The sequence below is a fragment of the Osmia lignaria genome, chromosome 16 (genome assembly GCF_051020975.1).
Source record: "Osmia lignaria lignaria isolate PbOS001 chromosome 16, iyOsmLign1, whole genome shotgun sequence".
In the NCBI taxonomy this organism is placed as follows: Eukaryota; Metazoa; Arthropoda; class Insecta; order Hymenoptera; family Megachilidae; genus Osmia; species Osmia lignaria.
The window spans coordinates 6,395,987-6,422,363 of NC_135047.1; the positions used below are offsets into that span (position 1 = coordinate 6,395,987).

At 41.6% G+C, this 26,377-nt stretch overlaps 1 protein-coding gene across 3 annotated transcripts in view; it reads right to left on the reverse strand.

The window, feature by feature from the left end:
* cv-c (RhoGTPase activating protein) overlaps nucleotides 1–26,377 on the reverse strand; it is a 214,253-nt gene that overhangs the window by 17,973 nt on the left and 169,903 nt on the right. For all 3 annotated transcript variants that reach the window (XM_034316566.2, XM_034316567.2, XM_034316564.2), the window contains one exon: nucleotides 5,237–5,397. In XM_034316566.2, coding sequence (XP_034172457.1) covers nucleotides 5,237–5,397 — 161 coding nt within the window. The remainder of the gene's footprint in view (nucleotides 1–5,236; nucleotides 5,398–26,377) is intronic.

Genomic DNA, 26,377 nt, shown 5'->3' on the forward strand with positions numbered 1-26,377 from the left:
TCGACAAGTTTGATTCGTTCCAATTTGCAATCGAGCGGTCTTTAAGGATGAAACAGGGATGAAACTGTGAAGGAAAGGTGCACTTTCTGACGGCGAAAGTCTCGAATTCGACGTCTATTCACCTGTGTGCGAGGACAAACTTGTGACCCAAACGAGGAGGCAGGTAAGTAGACGCCGATTTTCTGATAAAATTTGAAAGGGAACGCTCTTTACATGCTTTTTTGTGGGTCAGATGAGATTCTCGCGAAAGGGACTTAATTTATTGGGTCCTCACCTCGAAACAAAATTTCACAGTGTGTTAAGTCGCGTTATCGTGATTCATGGCGGTCAGATTCGTTCGATGATACACGGGGATCGATCCTTGGAACGAATCGAAAGGAATTGCTTTCTTTTAATCGCACCTCTCATCGATGCTTGCCAATTTCGAAAGTTTCTCGAAACGATTGTCTGAATTTTCGCCTGTTTAATTTCAAAGTTTCATATTTAATTGCAATTTTACTTGTGTGATTACAAATCAAGGTTTCCTAGAAAAAATGTTGATATAGAGGAAGCAAGAATTCCGAAAATTTTTTACGATATTTATTTTCTCTGAAGAAACCTAATTCAATCCCGAGTGTACTACATAGTATTTCAAAGAAGATACAATCCTTATTATCAATTTACAAGGTATAATTTTCATAATCACTATGCCATACTAGAATAAATCATAATTATGCACGGACACACCTCCACTCGAGCGTTGCAACATAAATATTAATTTCCAAATCCTTTCTCTTTTATCTTCACCGCGGATGATCCGAACTATTCCCGGAAGTAGTCGAGAACATCCCCGATCTCTAACTTTCTCCATCCTTCCCGCGCCTATTAATTTTGACAATCGAAACGCGAGTCTCGACCTTGCACTCTTGATCGAGGAAAGCCCTATCGAGTGAAAGCCGACCTGAAGTGTGCACGTGTGAAACGATTCTTCATCGAATCGAAAACCTTGAGAAAGCAAAAAAGGAACCAGCCTCTGGCACTGATGATTCTCTCTCGTGAAACGTTCTGCGAAACGAGCGTTTCTTACGAAAGTGGATGATTAGTTGATGCTGAACACTCCTGGCACGTAACACTGTCCACGATTCGATGAAAAATAAAATTTTAAAGAAACTCTTGGGAGATCTGTCAATGATAACGTGATCAGGATTCTAATTCTGAGAAGATGAAGAAAAACTTGTTCGTAGAAAATATTAAAAAGAGATTGATGACCACGGTGAACTACGATTCATTCAGAAAATTATTCTAGGAATTAAGGCTAACTTTTAATTACACGGCTGAGATTGATTCTGATGGAATTCTGCTCTGTTCCGCCTCGAGTTTCGGCTTTTTATGCCCTAGATATTTCTCGGGTCCGTTATTAATCTTAGAAAGTTGTTTAATATTTTTTAATTCCAACAAGGGAACCGTGGATCTGGGATACTTATGAAACAAATTATATTCGGAAACTTATTTCTGAAATGGCTACAGTTTATTCACTTTCTACCTGACACCTTATAAAATTAAGGTGCCATTTTTTCATCCCTTAATTTTTCACATAACGACTCGAAGTTCCACCTTTTTAGAATTGAAATTAATCTCATAATTTTAAATTTCCTCAGTCTAAACCCCTAATCGCACAAAAAGGCAGCTGTAAGAACAAACACGAAGCAGCAGTCAGTTACTTCCTTCAACATTTAAAAAAGGCTAGATACCCGAGGCAGGTAATAAAGATTTTCTTCCTCAAAGTCTCGGTAAGATCGATAGATCGTCGCGTTCGCGGTGATCGAGGACTTTCATGCCCATAAACGGTCCACGGGCGAGCGTTTACTCGCTATTAGCTCCAGCTCACACGTGCGTAGACACGCGAGCGCAGCTGCAACAAGTGTCGGGGCTCTCACCGGAAGCGAGTGGACGCTGCGTTATGCGTTCTCCTGTATTTAATAAATAGAAAATGTCGCGGGCTTGTGTAAAGCGTGGACGACGTAGAAAGGAGAGGAGAAAAAAAAGCGCTCCTGTACACGCGGGGACATTTTTCGAGCGTGCCTCCCTAGATGGAGAGAAAGCACGTTCGCAGCGTTTATGGCATTAAACCGCTTGGCATACGAAATGATACAATATTGCGAGCAGTTTCGCGACACGTTCGCCAATGATTTTTATGGTTTCGATTGAAATCATCTTGGCTTGAATCCCATAAAACGTATTTTATTTCTTGTTGAAATGGTAGAATAAAGATTTCTGGAGTCCCGAGCTGTCAAGCCTTTGAAAGACTCCATGGTTTGTAAACGTGGTACAAGAAATATCCTTTCACTCGTTTATGAAAATAAAATAATTTTATCTTTTACCAAAAGTGTTTTTGCACGAGGAAATGGTGCACACCTACTTATCTTGATTAATTGTGTAATTACGCTGAGTTATCGAGTGACTATCATTTTGAGCGTCTGAAAATCAGCAGTGAAAACAATTTACCAAGATCTCAGCGGAGAATGGATCGATCTATTGCTTTGCACCGTCACGAGGATCAAGATTACGCAGATCGATATCCTCTGTCGGGGCGAATAAAAAAGCAGCAATCACGATCGGTCGCGATGAATTCAATCGTAGCTGCGTTCCTCTCCCTTTGTGCGATTGTTACGGGGGTCGCGTGAATGGATCCGAGTAATTTCTCTCTTCTGATCGCACGAATTGATCCTCGCGATCTTAATCGACGGGCTTGGAATGGGCGTATAATTGATTCAAGCTCGCCACGGGAACGCTTTTAACCGTGATTTGCGAGCCGACCACGTTGTCACCGATGCTCATTGTGCAATTTTGGAACGCTTCCTGCTCGGCCATAAATAATAAGTCACCGACAATTCTTACAGATTGATCTTTACGAGTTTCGTGCCAGCGCCATGCATGCCCTCAACAATGAAGTCTCATTAAACAATGCGAGCAAGAAAGTGCCCCTCGTTGAAAGTTAAATAAAAGAATTGGCTTTTTTTAATTCAATTTCTTCGATTGTTCTTCCGCCCCTATTATATGACAGATGATTTTTTTTTTTTTTTTTAAATGAAAGTTTACGAACACACTTTCGTTGAATAAAAAAGAGGTTTTTCAAGAAAGTATCAACAAAAGTGAACTTCTATTCCATGGTAAACATAGGGAGGCAGTTTCACCATGCCTGGCATCACCTCTCACGATAATTAACTACACTCTTATCCCGGTCACGTGAGGCTCGTTAGTTGTTATTCCATCGGTAGATTCGTCCTCAAGCAAATCGTAAGAATAGCGCAAGAGAAACAGAGGGTCGTGCATAACAATGACCATACGCGTTGGGATACGTGTCATAACTCGTTGAATTCCGATGGCTCGAGCCTGCAATTAGTTGCCGTGGAAAGAGATTCGAGATAACGAAAGCCACGATATGCCTTCGGTCGTTCGATGGAACGCCGACGAACAAATGACGAAAGACCGTTTCAACGAAGCTGGAATTTTACTCGGCTCGCGGGAAAATGTTGAAGAAGGAATTAGAGCCGACGACGTTGCGTAAATGTGAGCAGATTTATGAAAACCTGACGGATCGTCCGACTGACGTCTGAGATGACGTCGGTACTTTTTTCACGAAATAATCTGACGACGAAAACAAAGATTACCGAGAGTAGAATGTTATAATTTCATTTCAAACTTGATAGACTTTCTAAGACTTTCATTATTAACCCTGAAACGATAGATAATCTTTCAATTCAATTCAGAATTCAATAGATTCTTCTTGATCTTCATTTTGTTAGATTTTATATTATTCTTCTAATAGACGAATATCACTTATCGCCTCGATAATATTATTTAGCTCTTAATTTTTTTCTGCCTGAGATGAATTCAATTATCCTTTCACCTTGCGTTCGAATCAATCGACACGTCATTACGCAAAAGATGAATTGTATTATTTATGAGCACTAGAACACGATCGGATATCTACTAACAGTCAAAAAGAGAAAGTGTATTGGAACAGGCACCTGAGTAAAAGGTTCATTGATTGATGGGATTTAAAGTCACAAAGGATCAATTTTACCTACCGTAACCTTTCAAGCTATTAGGCCGAACTACACGATCGAAATGACTAAATTACACTGGACACGTTAAATGAAGCAATGCTTCAAATTACTTCATCACCACCGAGGAAATTCTATATAAAGGTTAAGGAGAACCTTTTCAGCTTTTAATCAGTGTCAAATATTTGACATTCCTCGTGGTCCTTGAAAAATCTGGAGATTACACTCTGGCGAGGAAAGGATGACGAATCCTTTCGGAAGTCGAGCAAAGTGTCTGGTTTCCGAAAACTCGAAGAACGGAGCCGCGTTCAAACAGATAATCTCGGCGAACCGCGGAAGTTCTCGAAGGTACGTGATCCTTGAAAGGAGCGCGCACGTAAACCGTGGGATTCTAAGAAGTGTTTAGGTAGAGGTGGTCCCTTGTCGCCCCATACCTCGTCGCCACCCTGTGATTTCGGATCTACACCGGTATTTCCGTCTTTTGAGATCCTCTTTTGGATCTCCGACTCGACTTGAAAAGGGTCGTACTTGAAAACGAGCAACGAGTTCCGAAAAGTACTCGGAATCCGACCGCCGTAAAAGGATTCAGGGATGAAGAAAGATCCTTTTTGATGCAATTATTTTTAGAAAAAATTTAAGCGGCTTAAAAGAATAATAATAAGCACATTAGTGATTTATAAGATTCTGTTATTAAATCTTTTGTAACTTTCCTTTTAATGGGACTCCCATCATCTTTCCGACGTGTTCATGTTCTGAACAGATTAACTAGGTTGAAACTTAATACTTTTTTCACTGATCTACGTCCAAAATGAATTGGCCCCTCAAGGCTATCTCCTTGAGTGTAGATGACGTCAGAAATGACCATTAAGAATTTTTATTCTTAATCCCATCGCGTGTTTTAGCTATATTTAATACAGAAAACGCGTAGGTTTAGTGTTTTCTGTCCTTCGAGCGGATAGAAGAATGAAGCAAACATGAAATGAACGAACAAGCGACAACAGAATAGCCTAAGTATATTTATCACTTCAATAACCAATTCAATTTGAAGGTAGAATGATAAAAATCGTTACTACATTAAGAGAAAAATAATTAATTTCTCAAAGGGTTGGAAGATAATGCAAATTTGTTAATACATTCTCTACCATGTCACTAATACTAATTATTTGGAAAAAAAAATGGAAATTACTTACGCTTTTGTTGTGACTGGTACTGTGAGTGTGATGAGTGTCAATTTTCATATTAGCACACCGGTTAAGGGCGTGCAATCTTCTGAATAGACTCTGCAGGGAATCAGCTTCGAGGAAGGGGTGATCATTGGTTACGCTGGAAACATCTATTGGAAATTTGTAATCTGTAACAAAAATAAAAGATTCCTCTTAGTTGAAGTTCAATAAAATTTTTAAAATATTTTCCTCGCTTAAATGAACTCTTTTGGCAACTCATTAATAGAGTTTCATTAAAATTTCAATTCTGCCAATTGCTCCAACACACGACGTCCTATACATACGCGTATCTTTAAAACAGGGGATCACCTCGAAGGATCTTTGTCCAGGAGAAACAGCGGCATAAAAGGAACTCTTTGTACGACTTTTTCTTGGAAGCCGCTCGCGAAACCGAGGCATCGATACATTTCTCTCGGCCCGTTACTTTATCCCTTATCAGCTTTCACCCGAAATTTCGTGCAGCTTCGCGGCACCGGTGACAGTTGTTCCTTTTTATTTCCTTAACCAAAGACGTCCATTCATCTCTGTCTCCGTTTGTTCCATCGCGAGCCACCGTGAATACGCGATCGTGGATATACCACGTTGAAACTTCGAGTGGCCTCCATCGCGACTTGCGCAAGCAACGTCGACCCAGATTTTCTGAACCAGATCTCGGATCTATGATCTCAACCCGACACCATAGATCGATCCACGACCATCTATCTACCTTCAATCATTTCTTATGAAGAAATTGAAAGGACGATAGAAAAATTTTTAGATTTACATTTTACTGTTAGAATATGATTATGAAATTGAAATATTGATACCGGTCTAAGGAAATGTATGTAATTTCATACGGTACGAAGAATTGGGTTACTGGCTAGTAGGACACACATTAATTTGTTGCTTCTGCCCGGGATCTCCACGTGACGTGCTTCGAGGAAAAAATGAGAAACGACCCCCTTTATCAGATTGTACCTTTGATAAATTAGTTGTTAGAAATTCCGGCACTGTTCTCCTTCGTACTTTTCATTTGGAATTTTTCAACGATGCATTATACGAGGAATAAGGTATTTACATATTCAATTTGGTTCAACGTGATCTTTTATCCTTTAGAAAGTCTATCGCACACTTGCTATACGTGATACATAGAATGACAAATGTTTTTCAAATTCATTTGATTTCTATTATTAATTTCTATTAACGTTGAGACACTTAAATTTCTCTGACATAGATGAAGTTTAAAAAGGCAAAATATTCTTCTAGTTTATAGTGATAGCGTGCAGAACGAAGATTCGTAGGCGTTGCTGAATTAACATCCGGATGCTCGTTAATTAAGTTGGAGAGGATGATCAAAACACAGGCTCGGTTAGGTTTGAATTTTAATGAAGTCCGGTATACCTGGCTCCTACCTCTGTCACATTAGTCACTATATTTTATTAGAATTATGACGTCGTATGGTGGGTAACGGTACTTTCTCTATAAAAGTCCTGTGCTGTTAATGGTAACGGACGATTCCTTTCGTAATCACGGTTCCCGCGATAATCACGGAACTAAACTACGCGATTTGTACTTTATTTGCATAACACTGGCCACGTGACGTAAATTGATTTACATATAACCCGGGACCACTTTCGATGAACTCATCAATATGGAGATTCTTCCCTGAGATCGACGTTCACTTTCTCTACGATGAATCTATCAAAAACTTTACCCTTCAAATTCTAATCTGAACGCATTTTGACCCTTTCTAAAATCCTTCAAATCGTTTCAACAAAATTCCTTGATCTACTGTTAAACGTATCGACCAGGAAATGAAACGTACGATCATTAATCGCTTGTATCTCAAAAACGACACAGTAGATCGCAAAATGGCAAAGAATTCTTCAACTGATCTACAATTTTCACAGTGAATAACTTTCTTAAGATATCCGTATAACCATCGATCAAAATGTCAAATTAATACATCCGGTAAAAAAATAAGTAACTAAACAAGTTATTCAACAACTTTTAACGATCAATTTGCCAGTATCTCACTACGTGTTAACAAACTTGCCCCGTTTCGCAACGAAATCGAGGCTGCAACCGAGATCTTAGCCGTTCGAGGATGGTCGATCGATCAGATCGCGTCATTAGGAGGCGAATTACGTTCTAAACAGAGATGAAATTTTGCTAAGTTCCCCGAGGCATGATTTACACGGATCGTTAATCAAATAATCGGGACACCGAGGTATCGTGATCGAGTCGTTTGTACCTCGAGACAGCCGGAGGGATGCTCGATTTTCGAACTCGTAAGTGCATCGACTCTCACAAACGAAGATCCTGAATGGGCCCGGCGCGGTGTCCACTGGGCCCGCGGGCATTAATCTCCTCGTAAACTCGATGGGCCCATAAAACGTTCACCGTGCCCATTGTCGGGGATCCAGTGTTGTTTCTCTATTTTTCCAGACCGCGGTAGCACTCGTTTAAATTCAATTAAAAGCGAAGAACAATCGGATTAAATTAATGCGAGGGATTTTAATTAATAAGATGAAACAATTAATTTGGGAAAATTTAAAAATTAAAGTAAACATTCAAGAATTTTACAAATACACTTGCATCAAAGTGTTAAATTAATAATTATTAATTAAGCTTTTCTTTTTATTTAGTTACACGAATATACAACACGTTATCGTCGACATTAACGTTCTCTTTCTCACGAGTTCCTTTAAGTCGAACAGTTAGATACCGCATTAGAGATAGACGTTTATTTAAGCGGTGTAGGATTATCTGAAATTGTTAACTCCAATTATCCGAGCCGTCCCGTTAATATTTATTGATTACGCTAATAACGACGGCGAGTAAGTGAAACCCAGTCCCACGAATGCTAATTGATACGTCAGGCGAACAGCATGCTGTGTACAAGGGTTTGCTCGCGGAACGTTGGCAATTAGTACATCCAGGAAGCGAGCGTAATCGGCAATCGTTAGCGTTAATCTATCGATCGCGGAACAAGAGTAATCGGGCTACGATTTCGTTACGATCAATGGCGCCTCGATGCGCCTCGTTTGTCCTGCTTTAATGGAACCGTGTCTATACGCGCGAACCTAGCCCGCGGAGAACAAAAAGTGGATACGCGAAACAGATAATGAGCCGACGCGTTCATTAAGTATAAACTGTCGCGAACTACACGAATCGATCTCTTTCTCTATCCACAAGGATAACAATGAATATCATTAAATTATTTATTTTCAAAAAAGAAAATATTCAGCATTTTGTAATTAAGGACCAGATAAGCACCTTTCTACTTATATAATAAATATAATTGTATATTACATCAACATGAAGGTAAAAAAAGTAATTTCTATTTTTTTTAATCTTAATCGAATTCGAACGAAACGTAGCTTTTTAAATCGAATTAAAGATATTCGAAAGTTAATCACCGATTTACCAGATCTGACTGACGTATCGTGCGCCTCGAAAGCCGACACCTTCGAAAATACGTATCATCGTGATTCCCAATCACTTTACGCAATGGCAAATTTTTTTTCTCTCTTCAACAAGCATCCATCACTCAACGATGCTTATTTTTCGCCGAACCCGTTGGCACATCCTCTCTCTTTAAAATAAAATAAAATCGATGAACATCATTGATTTCGTGGAGGATTCACGATTCAAAAATCATTGAAACTCGACGTCGATGTTCATATTGTGAATCATCGATAGATTTCTAAACCTATAGCGTTCGAGAGGATTGTAAGGATGGTAACTTAATTAACTATCAATTCTCTGAGTGCGCGCGTGCGATCGAGAAACTGGGTCATCGAGATCGCAACGAGAGGATGATCAATATAAATCTCCGGTAACTCGAGCTGGATTTATCATGAGAATTGCACATCCACTATACAGCTTTGGTCCGTGCGTGTTCCTAGATCTTTAGATCTCGTGATCTCTTGATCCTTGCACCCTGCCATTTATCTATTCGCAATCTATGGAAAGATCCATGGGATCATTGGTGACATAACAGAATAAATTACTGCCTTTTCTACTAATTAAACTTTTGCTGTTATGGGTTAGAGAAAGGTAGAAAAATTGAATAAATTTAAATAATTCTGTAAAACTGCAAATGTATTCAAAGGTATGCAAGATTGTGGTAAAAATAAATATAGAATATAGATCCTAGAACGATGAAAAAATAACATAGTTAAAGATAGAAACGTGATCGATAAAACCCTTCAATTATACACGCGATGCTTGGCTTCTATTTCTGTATGTTCACCTTCGGCTGCATGCCATCAATTCTGTCATCAGGTTAACTTTGTAATTTAATTCCAGCTGCGATTCCATTTCACTTTTAACAAAAGAAACACGAGTTGACCGTGTTTGAATAGAATATTCCATGTATCGAGGTACAAAGTTGTTCAAACAAAACAGCAGAATTCAATTCACTCCCATGTGTTTCAATTTTCCTGCTACCATTTTATTTTTTAGATCACGTTTTCATGGTACTATTTCAAGATCTAAGTATTAGTAAGCGAATTGTAACTTCTACATTGTAATATTGACGAAATGTTGTTAAATGTCAAAACGATTAACAAACTTTCTAAATACACTAAACTGCACTATTCATGTCCCTATTTCTTAACTTTCACTTCAAACTCTCGCTTCGAATTCTCATCAAAATACCCACTTAATATATTATCAATACTTTCGTGGATACCTATCGTACAAATTAAAACTTATTAGCCCAATGCATGTTTAATTAATTGAAAGAATTTTAAATAGAGAGGGCATCAACTCTGAACATTCCACTGGAAATATATTTAAGTTCCTCGAATTTTATTAGAAATTAGAAAATTCTAATGCTTGTATCTAATTACCCTAAACATTCCTTTTCATCAACCTATATTTAATGAAACAGAAACAAGGACCTTACAAGTCTGACCTAAAATTTGACTTTTACAATCGACTCAGATTTACGAGAGCATACCGAACTTGATCTCCCTATTTCGAAGCTTGTCGTCTTCGATGTTCCAAGCGGAAAGCGTAAAACGCAAGAACCCCCGCGTGGCATGGCTACCCATAGAATCAGACCTCCTCTATATCGGCCGGTCGTATCGGTATCGTATTTATATCGTGGCTTGCGCCGACCGACTGGGGTTCAACTGGGTCAATTAGCTACTATTCATAGTGCGGTTCGATCGCAGAGAGCTCGACTCTGAGTTATGATCCATCCGAGTTCTCTCCTCCACTGCACGAACGTTTGTTTTGCTGAAACCGGTGCATAAGCAGACGCGGATGGTTGCACGTCAAAGCGGGAAAGCAGCCGGATTTTCTCACGCGATCGTCGATCGATTTCGTCGCTTGCCACAGAGGTGTTCGTTCGCGGAATTATCATGTTTCCAACGGAGGATCGCGGCTTTGGTTGCACCGAGCAAAACGTTTGCCTCGTTTCGACGCCTCCGGTTTGATGTTTCAGCTGGAGAACGGTAGCTGGTCGTTTCGTCGTTAACCTTAGAACCGCAAGGCCAGTTGCACACCGGGTGGTTTATGATTGAAGAGTTCTTTCTTCTGGGTTTATAGTACGTTTAGACGGTGAATGAATTTTCAGCAGTTGTTTAGAATCTTTTGTGTGTACAGCCACTGAGATTATTATTCATTCATTTTGTTTTTTTATACGAATCAATTGAAAAGGTGTATTTAAAATATCAATATCGTTTCGAAGCGAGCTATCCTGTTATTTATAGGCTATCGGGCGTTAATTTTTCAGTAGAAATCAATTTACGGATCGGTGTCTCCGTTAATTGCTGCGGTCAAGCTGAATTCCACTGAATGCATTCATCAAATCGAAAGCGGTGGGCTGACAACCGTGAAATATTCCAGCAATGAATATTTCACGCCAGATAGAAAGACCGTTGATAAGAAAATACGATAAGGTAAACTGGGTACCGGAGGATACCGTAACGTTAACTGAGAATCACGGTTGTACTCGGCCGATCGGCTAAAAATAGTTTGCAAGTTTCGTAACTTTTTATCACCGTGCAAAACATTCCTGCGGTTAAGGTACACCGGCCTTTTATTTAGAAACTTGCGCCATTCTTTCCTCTGCATTTGGCATCTGGGTTGTTGCGACACACGCCGCGTGTCTTGTCCAGCTGCGCTACGTGGCGAGCGTGTACTGCTCGGTAGCAACAGCCGTTTATTTACATATTGATTACTCTTGAAAATAATGCGCCTGGAGGACCTCGAAAAACCATGTCGCCGCAAGAATTCTACGACTTCGATGAACGAAAGGGTTACACGCGCTGGGAATCGAGAGTTTGCGGGAACGCATGAAATTTATGATCGCAAAAGTACAGATTAACCGTGAGGATTTTTCGGAGAATCGAGAGTAACCCAATTTTTACCATAAATACCATCCGGGAATTTAAGATTTTACGAATTGAAATTTGTAAAACTTTAAATTGATACAGCGTAAGTGCTAATTTGCAATGTGTCTCTGTCATGAAATCGCATCGCACTCTGTGTTCAGCAGCAAAATGCCACTTTGTTAAATTACACGGCTGTATAATTTCTTAAAAATTCCAGCGTCGATGGGTTTCAAAGGGTGGCCAACAAAGCGACGGAACCAGAACGGGGCACCGTCAGAGGAGATCCCACGGAAGCGATTACAGTTCAAGGTGGCATTTATAAATATTAATACCTGACGATCGTCGGTTTCTCGCGACCGAGAGGGCTGCCGGCGTGTTGCGGTTAGGGTAGAACCTGTTATTTAGTAACTCGCGCCATACCTTCTCCCGCTTTTGGCATTTGGGTCGTTGCAACGCACCGCAGTGTCGCCTGTCCAGCTGCATTGCACCGGACATGTTTATGGGTGCCTCGACCGGAGCAACGGTCAGCTCTACTGACTCACCGTGCGAAACTAATGCCGCACGGGGCGTGTTTCTAACGACTCAAACTCGACGACGTAACCCCCGGTAAATTTGAGCGCACGCTTCGTGAAAAGGGATATAGCACGGTCATAAATCAGGTAACCGAGTGGCGCCAACGATTGATGCGTCAGGACCGTGGGACATTCAGGGCATCTCAATATTTTATGAACGTATGCCGCAGTGAAATCAATGGAAATCGAATAAGGTTTAATGCAGTGTCTGATTAATTGGAGCAGATTGGAGGCTGATGTACAAGAAGTGACTCTAAGATTGATGGATGCTTTAATGGATGCCTCGTGAATGATTATTATCACTATTATTAATGAAAATAGGTATACGTGCTTGCCTATCGATCGGATGATGAATCAGTTTAATATGCGAAGCCATAGATTCGACGCCCATCGATGTCACGTTTAATATTAATATCATTTTTACTTATTTCATTCACCCAACGAACACCCACGTCTCTCAACTCGCAAACTATTAACAAGACGGAAAGTCGAATGAAATCATGAAAGGTCGTTTTTCAAAAGTGTACATACGCCTTCTGCCTCCAACTATGTATCGATTGTTCCAATTGTATCGATTCCAACACAAAAGGTGTTTTGGTCGCTTTCACCTGGTCGAAGGCCATTTTCGTTATTTGAAGCAAAAACGTATTATATAACTTCTACTTTCAAATATAACGAAGTTTATTGATACTTCATACTCCATTCAGTATCTCCGTGGGTGACGTCGATGAATGAAAGAATTGGAAAAATATATTGTTCGATATAGGTCAAAGGATCTTAAATGATTTAAATCAATAGACCGAACTGATCATTCGATTATGCACTCCATTTCGTCCCGTCCATTTCGCTCGAAGCAAAGACCATCGAAAATTAAACGCGCGCCTCGATCAGGCATCCGTCACTCAAAATTAGTTCCGCCACTCGGTGGAAGGGTATTTATAATTCGTCCCAAAATACGAATTCTATAAGTCGTCCCTGGATCGCACGAATGACACGCATGCCCCGTAAATCTTCCAAGGTAATGGAATTCTGAACGGTCCCCGCGAGATCAGTCCATTAGAACAGGATTTTCCAAACTGTTTCACGCTTGATCAAATGCACGCGCTGGTTCTCCGGACCCATTCATTCTGCACGGCAGGTAACAAACGTCCTCGTGGCGTGATGCAATCTTCCAAGGTTAACGTTGCAACGTGTAAAAATTTCGCGTCGCGTATAGACGCATGCTAGCTCGCGTTTAGTCAAGGTACACTTGGGTGCAATGTAGGTTTCCCATAACTAAGAGGAAGGATAGAAAAAGAAATTGGCCTATTCCTGAATTTTTCCTTGGTTTTCTTTCACTTTTCCCAAAAATCGAATTTCAATTTTCAAAATTATTTCTACACGAAACGACACGTTTTAATTCTTCGTTCGAGGACTATATGCCATTCGAATCTGTCCTTCATTAATCATCGATCAAGATCACCAAACGATACACCATCGATCCATCAAACATTGCAATGGAGTTCGTGCGATTACACGCTCGACAAATTGTCGATATCGATGTCAGCCACGATGATCGACCCTTGACATCGAGTACGAACTCGTCGCGCGACCTTTAAACCAGCTACACTAGAACTTGTGTCAATCATAGGAAACAATGAATTGTTCGATAATTTCTCGTCATTACGAGACTGATAAGCTTGCAACACCATGAACGAACGAACGACCGATCGCGTTGCGTCACGCGTTGCATGCGTGAATCAACGCTCGATTTTTGATGCGTTCACTGTTTTACGCGTTTCGTGACGTCTACTACGCGAATTTTCGAGCGGTGAGTCAGAAATTGGAGTTTGCGACCTTGCTCTACTAAATTTCAGGTCGATTCCCTGGCAACTGGACACTGAGAGAAAGGAATTTATCAAGTATGAATATCTATGCGAATATGGCGAAATTAAGATACCGAGTTTGAAAAAATTCTCTTGTAAAATATCGATTCAATATCCATGCCCCCCAATATTTCCATACGTTCCTGTCTGGTCATTGAAGTCTCCAGCGACAGCGTTCAAATCACCGCAGGAATTGGCGGGATGCTCTTATTCGGCGCTCGTAAATCCCGCAATAATCGTAGCTGGTTTCCCACAGAATCGTCGCAGTCTTCTCACGGCCGCGTGCAAGTATCGCGATTATCCAGCGTGAATTTCGATCCGAGTTTACGTAACAACCGATCGAGCCGCGACACACCTGCATGTATCGATATACGGAAGGACGCGATCGAAGATGCCGAGTGATCGTAGGAAATGTTGAAAACACGAGGCAACATTACGAAGGCCAACTTGTTGTTTTCAAGCTTCTGCTTCGTTATACACTTACACCCACGCGGACGAAGTCGGATCTCTTTGGATGACGATGATTTCATGATTATTAAAATGGGCAATTTAATTAACCATGACTTTTCAGCGCGATTACGACATCCAGTATTTTGTAAGAGTCCGTTTTTTTTTTTTGACTCAGTAGTTCTCAATATTATTTTTGCAGATACAAACCCTAACATGGGTCCACCTTTGCGCTCTATCTCGCAAAAATTCTGATAACGGCGAACAGATAACTGCCGGAGGTGTCTTCTGCTGCGTGCTCGACGTCACGTGCAGCTTGCTTCCCGGTCACTGTTTATCGGCTCTCGATATCGACGTGTCGTTCATCTCCGGGTGATAAAAACGCGATACGAAGAGTACGCTATCGTAAATCGATTTGCATGTGGAGCGACACGTGTACACTGAGGAGCCAAGTGTGAATTACAACGAGCTACGACACCAAGACCGATCGTGAATGAAGCGAAAAGTATCGGGAACATCGATGAAAGCCTGCTATCATTCGGTCGAATCGATCGTTTCGTGTCTCTTATCAAACTGACATCTGATTGGATCAAAGTATACGCCATTCAGAGATTATCAGAAATTTTTGAATTATCACGATCAATTTCAAAATAGTGTATACTTGCAAAATTTAACAAGGATAGAAAAAATAAAAAGAATTCTGTTGAAAATTGATAGCAAGTAATCAATACAAATGAACAGTGTATATCCTAGACCAGATAAAAATAGCACCGTCTTACGTGAATACGACCACCGCGACTTGTGAATCCAGCGAAGAACATAAATAGCTTGACAAACTATTGCCTTTGAAATTTAAAACATCGAGCAGATTACAATTTAAATAACGCACGAAAAATTTTTCTCAAACGGCATACGATATTCGTTGCACAAGCGCACATCTGTCGATAATGTAAAATTAGTTCGAAACACGGTCGGAAACATCGGAGGAGGCCGGATACCAGGCCGCTTTCTCGACTCGGCTGTTTGCCATGCAAATACAGACTTCAATTACGAAAAAAAAGCGGCCGAAGATAAGACAGGAGGTACGGTGGGAGCCACTGAACGAGCATCGGAAACGAACGAACGACTGCCAGGCTTTATCGGTTCGCCAAACACGCTCGTCTCTCGAGCGAATATCGTATCAGCCAATATTGTAATTCCCTCAAAGCTGTGTTGAATATTTTTCCAAGCAAGGTGAACAAATTTTGGGTCAAAAATAGAGATAGAACATATTTGACTGGATGATTTTTCTTCAAGTTAAATAGAAAAAGTATTGGCATATACTGCTTTTAAATGGAGCAAATATAAAATAAAAATTTTCAAATGAAATTTGTTGTATCAGAATTGATTCAGATTCAACTTGATCCCATCGCTATTTAAGAGGTACTCTACTAGATAATAGACAATCGTAAGCGCAAATAAATCGTCGCCGACAAACCAGGTGATACGAGCTGATCACTCCATTACGAAATCGTTCTATTTACCTTTCATGTTTCCTGCGTGACAGTGTCGGCACATTCGTGGCAGCGTCTCGTTCGATAACCGATGTAACTGCTCGAGCTTTCAACGGCACGCGAACGTGAAAAATCCCATACCGTCGATGGCTACCATCCGCTTTGGAGCGTTCAATCGGCCACCGTTCGTCGAGCTTCGCGTTTTATTGATCCTCTGCCATAGAAACTCGACGCGGCTCGATCGTCGCATTTCGCGTCAAAAAGAAACTCCCACCCGGCTGTGCTCGTGTCACGATCGATCGCACTTCTCCGTCACGAATCGCACTATACTCGGAACACAGTTTAGCAAAGTCTTTTTCTCTCTCCCGGCGGAAAAACACGCTCGTCTTCCACCTGTTCCCTGTCGATCAGCTGCGGCAAGATATCCTCCTTGAGACACTGAAAACTCAGCGCTCGAAGAAAAACAAGCCCTGGTTATCGGCCGGCTAGAAACAGCACACGGTACGCGTGATATGCAATGTACACGCGGCACCGAGTATCGTATCGACAGTGATACGATGTTTCATCATAGAGACTCGCAGTTCGAATAATAACACTTGTTTTCCCGCGAAGAGACTATACGTGCAACGAAACGGTGAGGATTATGTCAAACGAACTGGCGGGGCAGCGATAATTGACGCGGCTTCCGGTTGTTCGTTGACCCGTTCGTACGTACGTGACCCGAAGATTGTTTTCTCTTTAATTATCAACACTGTCGCATCGAATCACGGATACACGATCAATTAGTTCACGGTTTTCTATGAATCAGTCTGCACTCCAAAATGAATCGCACCCACAAAATCACCGATGTCCAAACGATGGATATCAATGTCTCGATCCATCCGCGATAACATAAACGGAACTTGATGAACAAGTGGCGAACAGCTTTCGCAGCCACTTCGTCCGCAGCTCCAAAATGCTTATTCCGGAAAAATATCAATAGAAGATTGTTTCCGATGATGCACTGATTTTCATTGCGATCGAAATTGAATACGCGAAAGACTTTTTGAAATTGGAGTAAAGATATGACACTGAAGAGCGTGTTCAGCTATCGGTGCGAGCATAAACGGCTCCTTCACCGGTTGCCTGTCGACTAGCGGTCGTCGGCGGGTAGCACTGGTATAGAAGAGAAGCTCGCAGCACGAAGAAACCACAGCAGCACGAAACGTAGCGTGATGCTAAGGTGGGGATACTCGTACCCGTGGGGCAGTTGTCTTGAAAGAGGGACGCGCGGAGGACGCCGGACTGCCTCACTATAAATGTGTGTATATGTACGAATGTGTGTATTTGTCATGCCCGTGGTGGGGCAGTGTGTATCCTGCGGCGGGCACACCGAACCACCGACACGCTGGAGGGGAGATGCAACCGATGCATTTCACGGGTGCATGCCCTGTGCTCGACTTCGCCACGGACCGCGTTCTCGACTGAAGGGAACGCGACGAATCGCGCGACTACGAGAATCCGCTCGCGTTACGGATGTCAGCTACTTCTTCGAATCTTGCGGAATAGTTGTTCCAACTCTTACGTTGGAAGTTGCTTGAATTGAATTTTCGTCCTATCCCTAGGGAACAGGATTTACAGAGTTTTTGGTAATCATGGCTTAGAGTGACGAGTTGCATCGGAATGTTGAATGGAATCAGGGTGGAATGTGGTTCTGTTATAAGATGATCAGAATACCATGATTTTGGTTACTTTAAAGTTCAGCTACATTCAATTTGATTTGTTCATTTTACTATCCCAATAAACCTCAGTTTAAATTTTCTTTTTTTTTTCAAGATCTTGCACCTCTTTGATTATATTTTATATTCAACGTCTCTTGCAATCAAGCAGAAGTATTTCGCGAAGAATGCACCGGACGGTTCATGTGAAATCCCGACGCTTCTCGAAAGCACGATGCAACAGCATATAGGTACTCACAATCTGATCAATTATATCAAGCATACCTAATGCAGCAATTACAACAGCAGTAATTGTGTGATTTTCCCGCTAAGAAATTTCAGAAAATACCATAGTTCTTCATTTTCATTTGAAATTCTTATTTTATAGTTCGCGGAAAGATCGCAAGAAGATCTTGTGCACCTTCCTCGGTTTCTATCGCACGATCACACCGGAAGCGTAAATTGAAGAACGCAGTCGGAATTAATTCAACGCAGCTGCGATTTTGAAAAAGAACTCGTCGTTAACATTCAAGAGAGGATAGGTAGGAAGGAGCATGTTCGATTCAGAAGCAAATTTCGTGTTCACGTAGGTACCAGCAAGATCGAAATCTTCGTCTGGGATATCGATATGCAATTCACCAGTCAGTATGCATCGTTGCTCGCACCAAGGATCCATCAGGTCATCCCTTAGAGATTCAACGATAGCGGGATCCATTGTTAGTCCGAGCAACTCGCCTCTGATCGATGGCCCTTAAAGATCCACCTTGTGCCAGTACCTTCTTCGATCGTCCCGAGACACGCGAGGTGTCGATTAAACGATTTACAGCAAACCATCCGGCATTTCGCGGTAAATACACACGAAGAAGTCCCCTTCGTCGATCGATGCGATCGATAAGTGATCGACTCGCCTCGCGCCTTGCAATTCCAACAGCGAGTCAACTGCGAGTCTTCCGAAGAATTATCAACACCCTTTTTTTTGAATTTATTATTAGAGAGAGTATATGAAAAATTATTTTCGAATAAATATCACTTTTCAATTCTAAGCATTCATCCCAATAATAATAACTCATCGTAACTACAAGAAAAAAAAATAGAAATGGCTTCCCCGAGAGAATCGTCGAAGCAGCTTTCTAAGAAACCCGAACCATCAGAATCAGTGACAAGATAATTTTTCCAAGAATTTATGAACAAATATTTTTGCAAACATTCACCTTCTATTTAACGCTGTATTCTACAGCTGAGATATGAATCGTTTAAGCGAGGATCGGCTTGAAAATAATTCGGTATATCGATTTTAATGATCATCGCGATATAAAGGGGATCAGGATAAATCCGATCGACCTCCAAGAAGCGGTCGACTCTTCGCCTGGAGAGACTCAGCAGCCGCTGAACATGTCGGCGCGAATTTCTCGCTCCATCAGCGGCCGAATGTGGCTGCTGCGTCCGCTTCGCGAGTAAGACTGATATTCCATAGCGGAAAGTGCAATATCCAAGCATCCGTTTCCATCTCGACGGGAATCCGTTCGAGCTGTTCACGGCCCACCTACGACGATCGCGAGAGGAATGAGGCGGTTGTTCGTTCGTGGAATTCAGAGCCTTTGAAACTGTGTCTCGTCTCCTCTCCCGTTAATTACGCGTTCCACATTTGCGGTACGCGGAACCCTATTTTCGAGACGCGATTTTCGATCGCGAATTAGAGTAAAAAGACTAACTTAAAAGATACTTCAGTTCTGATAATTTATGTTACAAAGAACGATGAAAAGATTTTCCAAAATTAACGACAGTGATTCAACGATTTGTCTATAAAAAACAAATCTTCTTTTCACTAGATATTCGAAACTAAAGCGCCAAAGAGCGACGGATTATAGTTTTGACGTCATAGATAAGAAACATGGAGACACTTCGACAAACACATTAATTTGAATTCCTTTGCACAGTTCTATGAATAAATAATTCATCTATTTTTAGAAGCATAAGAAGAAACGTACACTGTGAAATGTTTGTCATTTCATGAAGAGAATGTTCTTCATAGATGAAAGTGTACCTTTTATATTAGTGAACGACGTGGGTTCTCAGGGTCTGTCGAAGAGGCTACGATTCAAGGTGCCTCAAGGCCGGTAAAGGTCGAAATTTAAGACTCAACTAATTGTATAAGCTAATAGGAAGATCGTTCACTGGCTCTCACGTTCTTATACAATAGCTAGCCAAGAGAAAATCTTCTGAAAAGATGGGGCAAATACTTTGGAACACCTTGAATCGAACTACTGTCGAAAAATACTATCAGGAACTTACGATTACTTCACGAAATTAGTAAAGTGTGGACTTAGAAATTCTGCGTGTAGCAAAGCAGAATTCACTATAAAGATCGTATCTCGCGAGATTAATAGCTGCATCGATCGGAGTCTTCGAAATAGAAGCAAAGTTTCCCAGGAGCCGCGACGATTTCCGCATGCAGTCTCGCTCATAAATTGCCCGAAGGAATTTTAATAAACCCCGCGATTAATAAGTGGCCCGTTCGTGTTAATTCACGAACTCGGCCAGAACAACGAGCTTCTGCGGTAACCCGGCTAACAAATCACAAACGAACCGGCTCTGCCGATGATTTCCGCGTTTCTGGCAAACGTTCGCCGTGGGATTTATGCTCGTTTCGGGAGCCATCGATTACGCGGCATGACACGCGATTTTCGTCACGAGGCAATGCTCAAAGGAGGGTTGACTATTCGCAGCCGGGCTACCACGTATTTTCGTGGAAAGCACGCTGCCTTCTCCGTCCATTTGAGATTAAGACCGTCTGTCTCTGTTGCTGTCGTTCGTGGATTTCATTCAAAGGCCAGTTTCCCAGACGGACGTAATAATATCTTTCCTGACAACAATAATTCCTGTCGTCGCTTTCGCTGAACTTTCAGCACGTCTCGGGCCAACGAACCAACGAAAACACTAGGCTTCGATGAAAACGAACACCCACCTTGCCGAAGGGATAATGATATATTATAATATTATTCCTGAAGAACTCGGGGACTTCGTTGTGAACGTTTGCTTCTAGGAGCCCGAGATGCGTAACCAGTTTCCCAGATAAAATTCAGTCTCTTATTTTATTCTCTAGAGCATGGCAGAGCTTTGATATAAGTGGATTTAGTAACATCTATTTCTTCTTATTTCAAGCGATGCCGAAGTGATAAGAGAATACCACTTGCTAGGTGTACATCATCCCACTCGTCTTCCATGCCAGCTCAGTATAATCTGATTAAAGTTGCAATAATCAGCTTATGTCACGTTGAAACTGCCTATTTATATTTAATAATAATTCAATCACAACATCGTTACTCGCTAAAACTGCATCTCTGATAGATGAAAAATTTCCCATCAGATGCAGGAATGCATTTAAAGTTTCAGTTTATGGAAAATCTCATTTTCCATCTCGATTTTCAGTCTATCTATGTTTTAAATAAATCCAATTGCAAGGGGTTAATTTTATCCCCAACGAGAACGAAGACTCATCTTCATCTATCTACCACGTCAGCATATATTTCATGGAATCCCGCAAACGTTTGGAAGCTTCTCACGAAGCTGACATTGCCACACAACAACTTTGTTGCCAAAGTACACAATTCGTAACATTGCTCCACAATCGGTGACCACCTACGAGCAACGCGACAAAGAACAGTTCCTGGAATATGGCGTTTCCGTCGAAATGCATTAGGGTGCATTCACTGCAAAACTGCACTCGTTTGACAGAACGGTAATTTTCCAACACAGTTAAGCAGAACGATTGCTTTGTCGAGGAGGAAAGTAGCAGGCGGTTTATCCAGGTGCAGTTACGCTACCGGACGCGTTTTCGGACTTGGCTCACCCCCAACAGATGCGTCAAAGACACATTGACAAAAACGCACCCCTTTTGCAACGTTCGAATCCATCGCACTTTGTCGCTGGCACACGACCAAAGCCTTAGATGGCTGTTTCGTGGAAACCGGCCAAATTACAGCTAATATCGGGGCTATATTCGATTCACTATATCCTGGATGAACAGTTCCCTTTGTACGGGGATGAATGCGGTGGTTGGTCAAGAACGTATGAAGATACGTTCCGAGGGAATTTTAATTAGAGATCGCATGTAGTTGTAATTAGATTGTTAATGAGGCTAATAGATTTTAGCTGTTGGTCTACTGCTTTCATTAAGTTCTATTAAGAATATTACAGTGGAAGTAATTAATTTTAATTGGAAGATAATAATTGAAATTGTAAATGTACCTAAGCTTGATTAGTAATAAATACTTTAATTCAAATTCTTTACGTGCCAAGTGATTGCAATGTCCCGTAATCCTTCCATCCTTATCCCCGATCGATTACCAATCAGTAAACCACCTAAAATCAAAATCATGTTCGAAAATCGATACCGCATTCCGTCGTACGGTACTTCGCGGAGCTCGCGTTTCACCAGAGCCTCACATACGTGCCATTTGACGGAATTAAATGCAAGAACCGTCGAATAAAAGCTCGACGAGTGGTCGTAAAAATATTCCCTTCATATTTCCAGCGCGGAGGGACGATCGGTGAGCCGAGGGGTATTTCTCGGTAAAGTCGCGTCGAGGACCTTTTGGATATTCGCAAAGGCGAAACCTCGTCACCGGGCCACTTTGGCCATCGTCCAAACTCGTTGAGCCTAGGAAATCGCGACCGTCCGGAATTCCGAAGGCGTGTCCGGGCTACGTTTAATCCAGCCTGGATCACTGCAGCAACGCGAAAACAGACACCTGGATCGCGATGCATCCAGGAGACCGAGGGAGATTCCTGTAACTATAAACGCTCGGTTCCCTGCCCTTTGATCGAAACGACCGCGGGCTCCCGTATGGTAGGCCGGACCGATTCTACCAGGAAGGATATAATTTAACTTCGCGTATTTCGGGACGCACGCGGCCCGAAAAACACAGCTATTCGACTGGTTGAAGCCTCGTATATTCCCGGCACGAGGAAGCCCTTCGTTTCTTCGACACTCGATACTCCAGTGGCCACCGTGCTCTATGTAATTGCTCATAAACCCTGATATTCCTCTGCTTTACATCGGCCACTACTGTGGAATATATTGTTCCGATTGATTGGGTTCATTCTTGAAACATGATACCAGCTTCCATAGGGTTAGTGGTGATATTCTTGGAACAGTGTGTGGCTCAGTCCACTGATGTATGCTGATTTTCATGCAATTTTTTATTCTTAGGGTTCGAGACTATATTTCATTGAATGTCTTGAAAATTATTTCTCGTAGTACTGCACCATTGTTTTATAATACATCTCAATATCATCGCCCGAAATAAACGCAAAGAAGACACGGTTCCATTCACTCAAGACTAAGGAGCATCATAGTTCCACCTACGTCAGGCGCCACAAAAGTTAGAGCCAAGGCCGTGTATTTTCAAGACCAAGATCCGTTTTCAAGTAGCCTTACAGGCTGACCACGTGTCTGCGGCTTCACGTGACTTACGAGACTTTCAAGGGTGCGTTACTCACGCGACTCGCGGAGAACCGGAGCACGAAATATTTCGGCTCGCGCGGCTTTTCTCGGTCCAGGAATCGGTTAGATCGAATCGGCGAGTCACGAAGCGTCGCGTAAGGCGATCGGGCTTGAATCGACGTCATTTTGATGAACGAGTCCCGAGGTGACGCGTTCTTTCGTCGTTTTTGGCGTCGCTTTCGATCGGGTAAAAATCGTCGTATCACGGCCAGGCGGAACTTTAGCTAATAAGGAAACGTGACGTTCTCCGAGGACCTTTTATCCTCTCTTTCGGATCACGATTCCTTTCCTGCGTCCCGCTCGCGTCGATCTTTCTTGGATCCCTTAAGAAGATTATTGAGATTCATGATCATGGTCTTTGTGCGATATTGCTCGATGGAGATGGTAATGTATTGAAGATTAAGAAATGTGTACTTCAATATTTTGGATTTTAGCAATTTCAGACTGATTTTTAAAAATGATATTTATAAATAGCACGATGCGGTAATGAAGATGATGAGCCACTATAACGCAACAACGAATATTCTTCCATTTTCTGACCTCACAAAGTGTAATGTAAATTTCAGTTTCAAAGAAGCCAGAAACCATAAACACTGTTCAATATTCATGTAAACGTACACCGAGTGGATCGTACTCCCAGTTCTTAAAATCGAAACTGCGTCACCTTATACCATATACTGTGAAATAAATTTTAATTTCAAAGCTGCTGGGAATCATAAACACCGTCTCCGAGGCACGTGACTGCGTTTCAGTCGATACTCGAGCCTTCCTCACTCTATGAAACTCCACAAATTATAATTTTAAAACAAACGCAAACATCAGTACAATCATACTGCAACGCGACTCATGTTTCTACACGGAATCTCTTAATATCGTTCTTGGCATCGTGAATCATTATTGAACATCGTAAAAATATGCTAGGATCCATGCAATTCCATAGAAGTTTTCACTGCAATTTACAAAGTTGCCAAAAATTAAAAATCCAAAGAGTAGGACTTCCTCACTACCCTTTAACCACCCCAGAAATTCATCGCCCACTTCTAAGCCATGAATCATCCCTAAAATTACCGAAAACGGTCTGGATCGAGGAAAAGATCGCTAAGGCCCGTTCGACCCAAGTCAAAACAATCGTTTGAAGTTAATATCCCAATTGCAGCCGTGACTTTCGAGTGCACAGTAAGTCGCAGGAACGTGTCGGTGGCGCGAAACAGCCGCGAAACGCAGCCGCATAAATTAGTGTGGCCGGTGCGTGTGCGGGAAAGAGATTGGCCACTTAAGTGCCGGCAAAGTATCCGGCGGGCCGCGTATAAATTGCCGCCCTCGCCCACCGGGACGAATTTGCATTTTCGCCTCGCGTCGAATAATTTATCTCGGCGAGATTACTTTGTCGCGGCACGAGAACCACGCGTGGGACCGAAAAAAAGATATATAAATGCTCGGAGGGCGCGAGGGGTGTCGAGGGTGTGGGGGGAGGGAAATTATTCGCGAACGATCAGACACGGATGGAAATCTCCGCCCGGAGGACGACTTAATCAGCTTACGATGCGGCCTGCTCGGACGAGAAACGTCCAGCTTTTTTCTACCTTTGCCCTCCTTTCTACCCTCTTAACGGTTAACCTGTTAACCGAGCACCAGTTAACTCGTCGTACGACTTCTCGACATTTCAAGTGCAATAATATTAATTTATCGAGCGGATAAAAATGAGACGAAGAGTAACGCGTCGATGCATTAAACGACTATCAGTCTGGAAGAAACTTCGCTAAGTAATTTCCGGCCACGTGTGAATGTTTCTATATTATAATGTTGTCGAGTGTCAGGAGACACGAAATCAAGGTAAGATCGGTAGAAACGTAAAAACACTTGAGAATAACATTGACACTAGGAATTCGTTTCTGGGAATCCATGACGAGATCCACTATTCAGATTTCTTACTGCGTCTATCTACGTTGATGTAAATGAAATTTGAATATTTATATGAAAACAGTATAAATTACTTCAATAATTGGAGTTACCTTGGCTTTTGAAAAATAAGTCTTCAATTAAAAAAGAACAGACACTGAATTAATTTGTATACCTAATAAAATATAGTTCAACAGAAATGTCATCCCACAACCAAGCATACGCGGAATAATTGCCGCTGGTGCATAAATTCAGCAACTCGCTCGTGGAAAAAAAACTGAAAATCAAAAACAAAGACTAGCAGATCGTTAAACAAGTCGGTTCGCGGAACACCGTTGAAACGAGGGTGACCCAGTTTCGACGGGGATTAAATTCACGAATCGGGGATTGGTCTTCGCGGATATATCTGCCCGTATCTCCCAGCTTCCGGGTGTGTTCTCGCGAAAGAAACGCGGGAAATTTATATACACCTCCCCTCGGAGGCTCGTTTCTCGGCGACGATGCCGTAGAAACGAGGAACAGATGCTAACGCGCACCGAAATAGACCCCTGTAACGGGTGTGCGATATGTATTTCCGTTCGATTCAAAGTCCCTAGAAATTGGCAGGCGAGAAACAGCTGATGAACGACGAGAGCTTCTTGCTTGGATAAATTCGTGGATGGAAATTGTAAATTTGAGAAAAATTCAACGTTTCGAGGAAACCTCGGGTCAAACTTCGCTCCTGTTTCTTCTCTGGACTTAGTCGCTGTTCTTTCTCATTAATCACTTTGATCTCTGTTAATTTCAAATGTTCAACGAATTACGTAGGCGGTAACGTTTCTTTTCGATGGAAAAGCTTTCAACGATTAGAAGAACGCAAATCTATTCGGGGATATTTCTGTTCGCTCGATTATTTTATTTTAAGTCGTTCTCCGAGGGCTGCAAGGTTTGTTATATCATCGCAATGTTTGAGTGGTAAATTTTTCTGGAATTTTTGTAGCGTGGATAAAAGATGTTTTAAAAGTCTTGAAATGATTTATTTGGAATCTGAGATCGCGTCTTTAGAAGACTGAATATGTTGCAGGAAACATGAAATTATTGTACTGGGCATCTTGAAAAATATTATTGTTGCATATGAAGTACGAAAATAGAATAGGAAGTCTGCATTGAAGAAACATTTCACACTGACACTGAAATTTCACGATGATTCTATTAAAATTTAATTTCACAATTTAATATATTGCACATAGTGAAACACAGAAAAAGAATTAGACCACAATTTCCACCGACATTTTGTCTCTTTTTCGTCTCTGACGTCAAT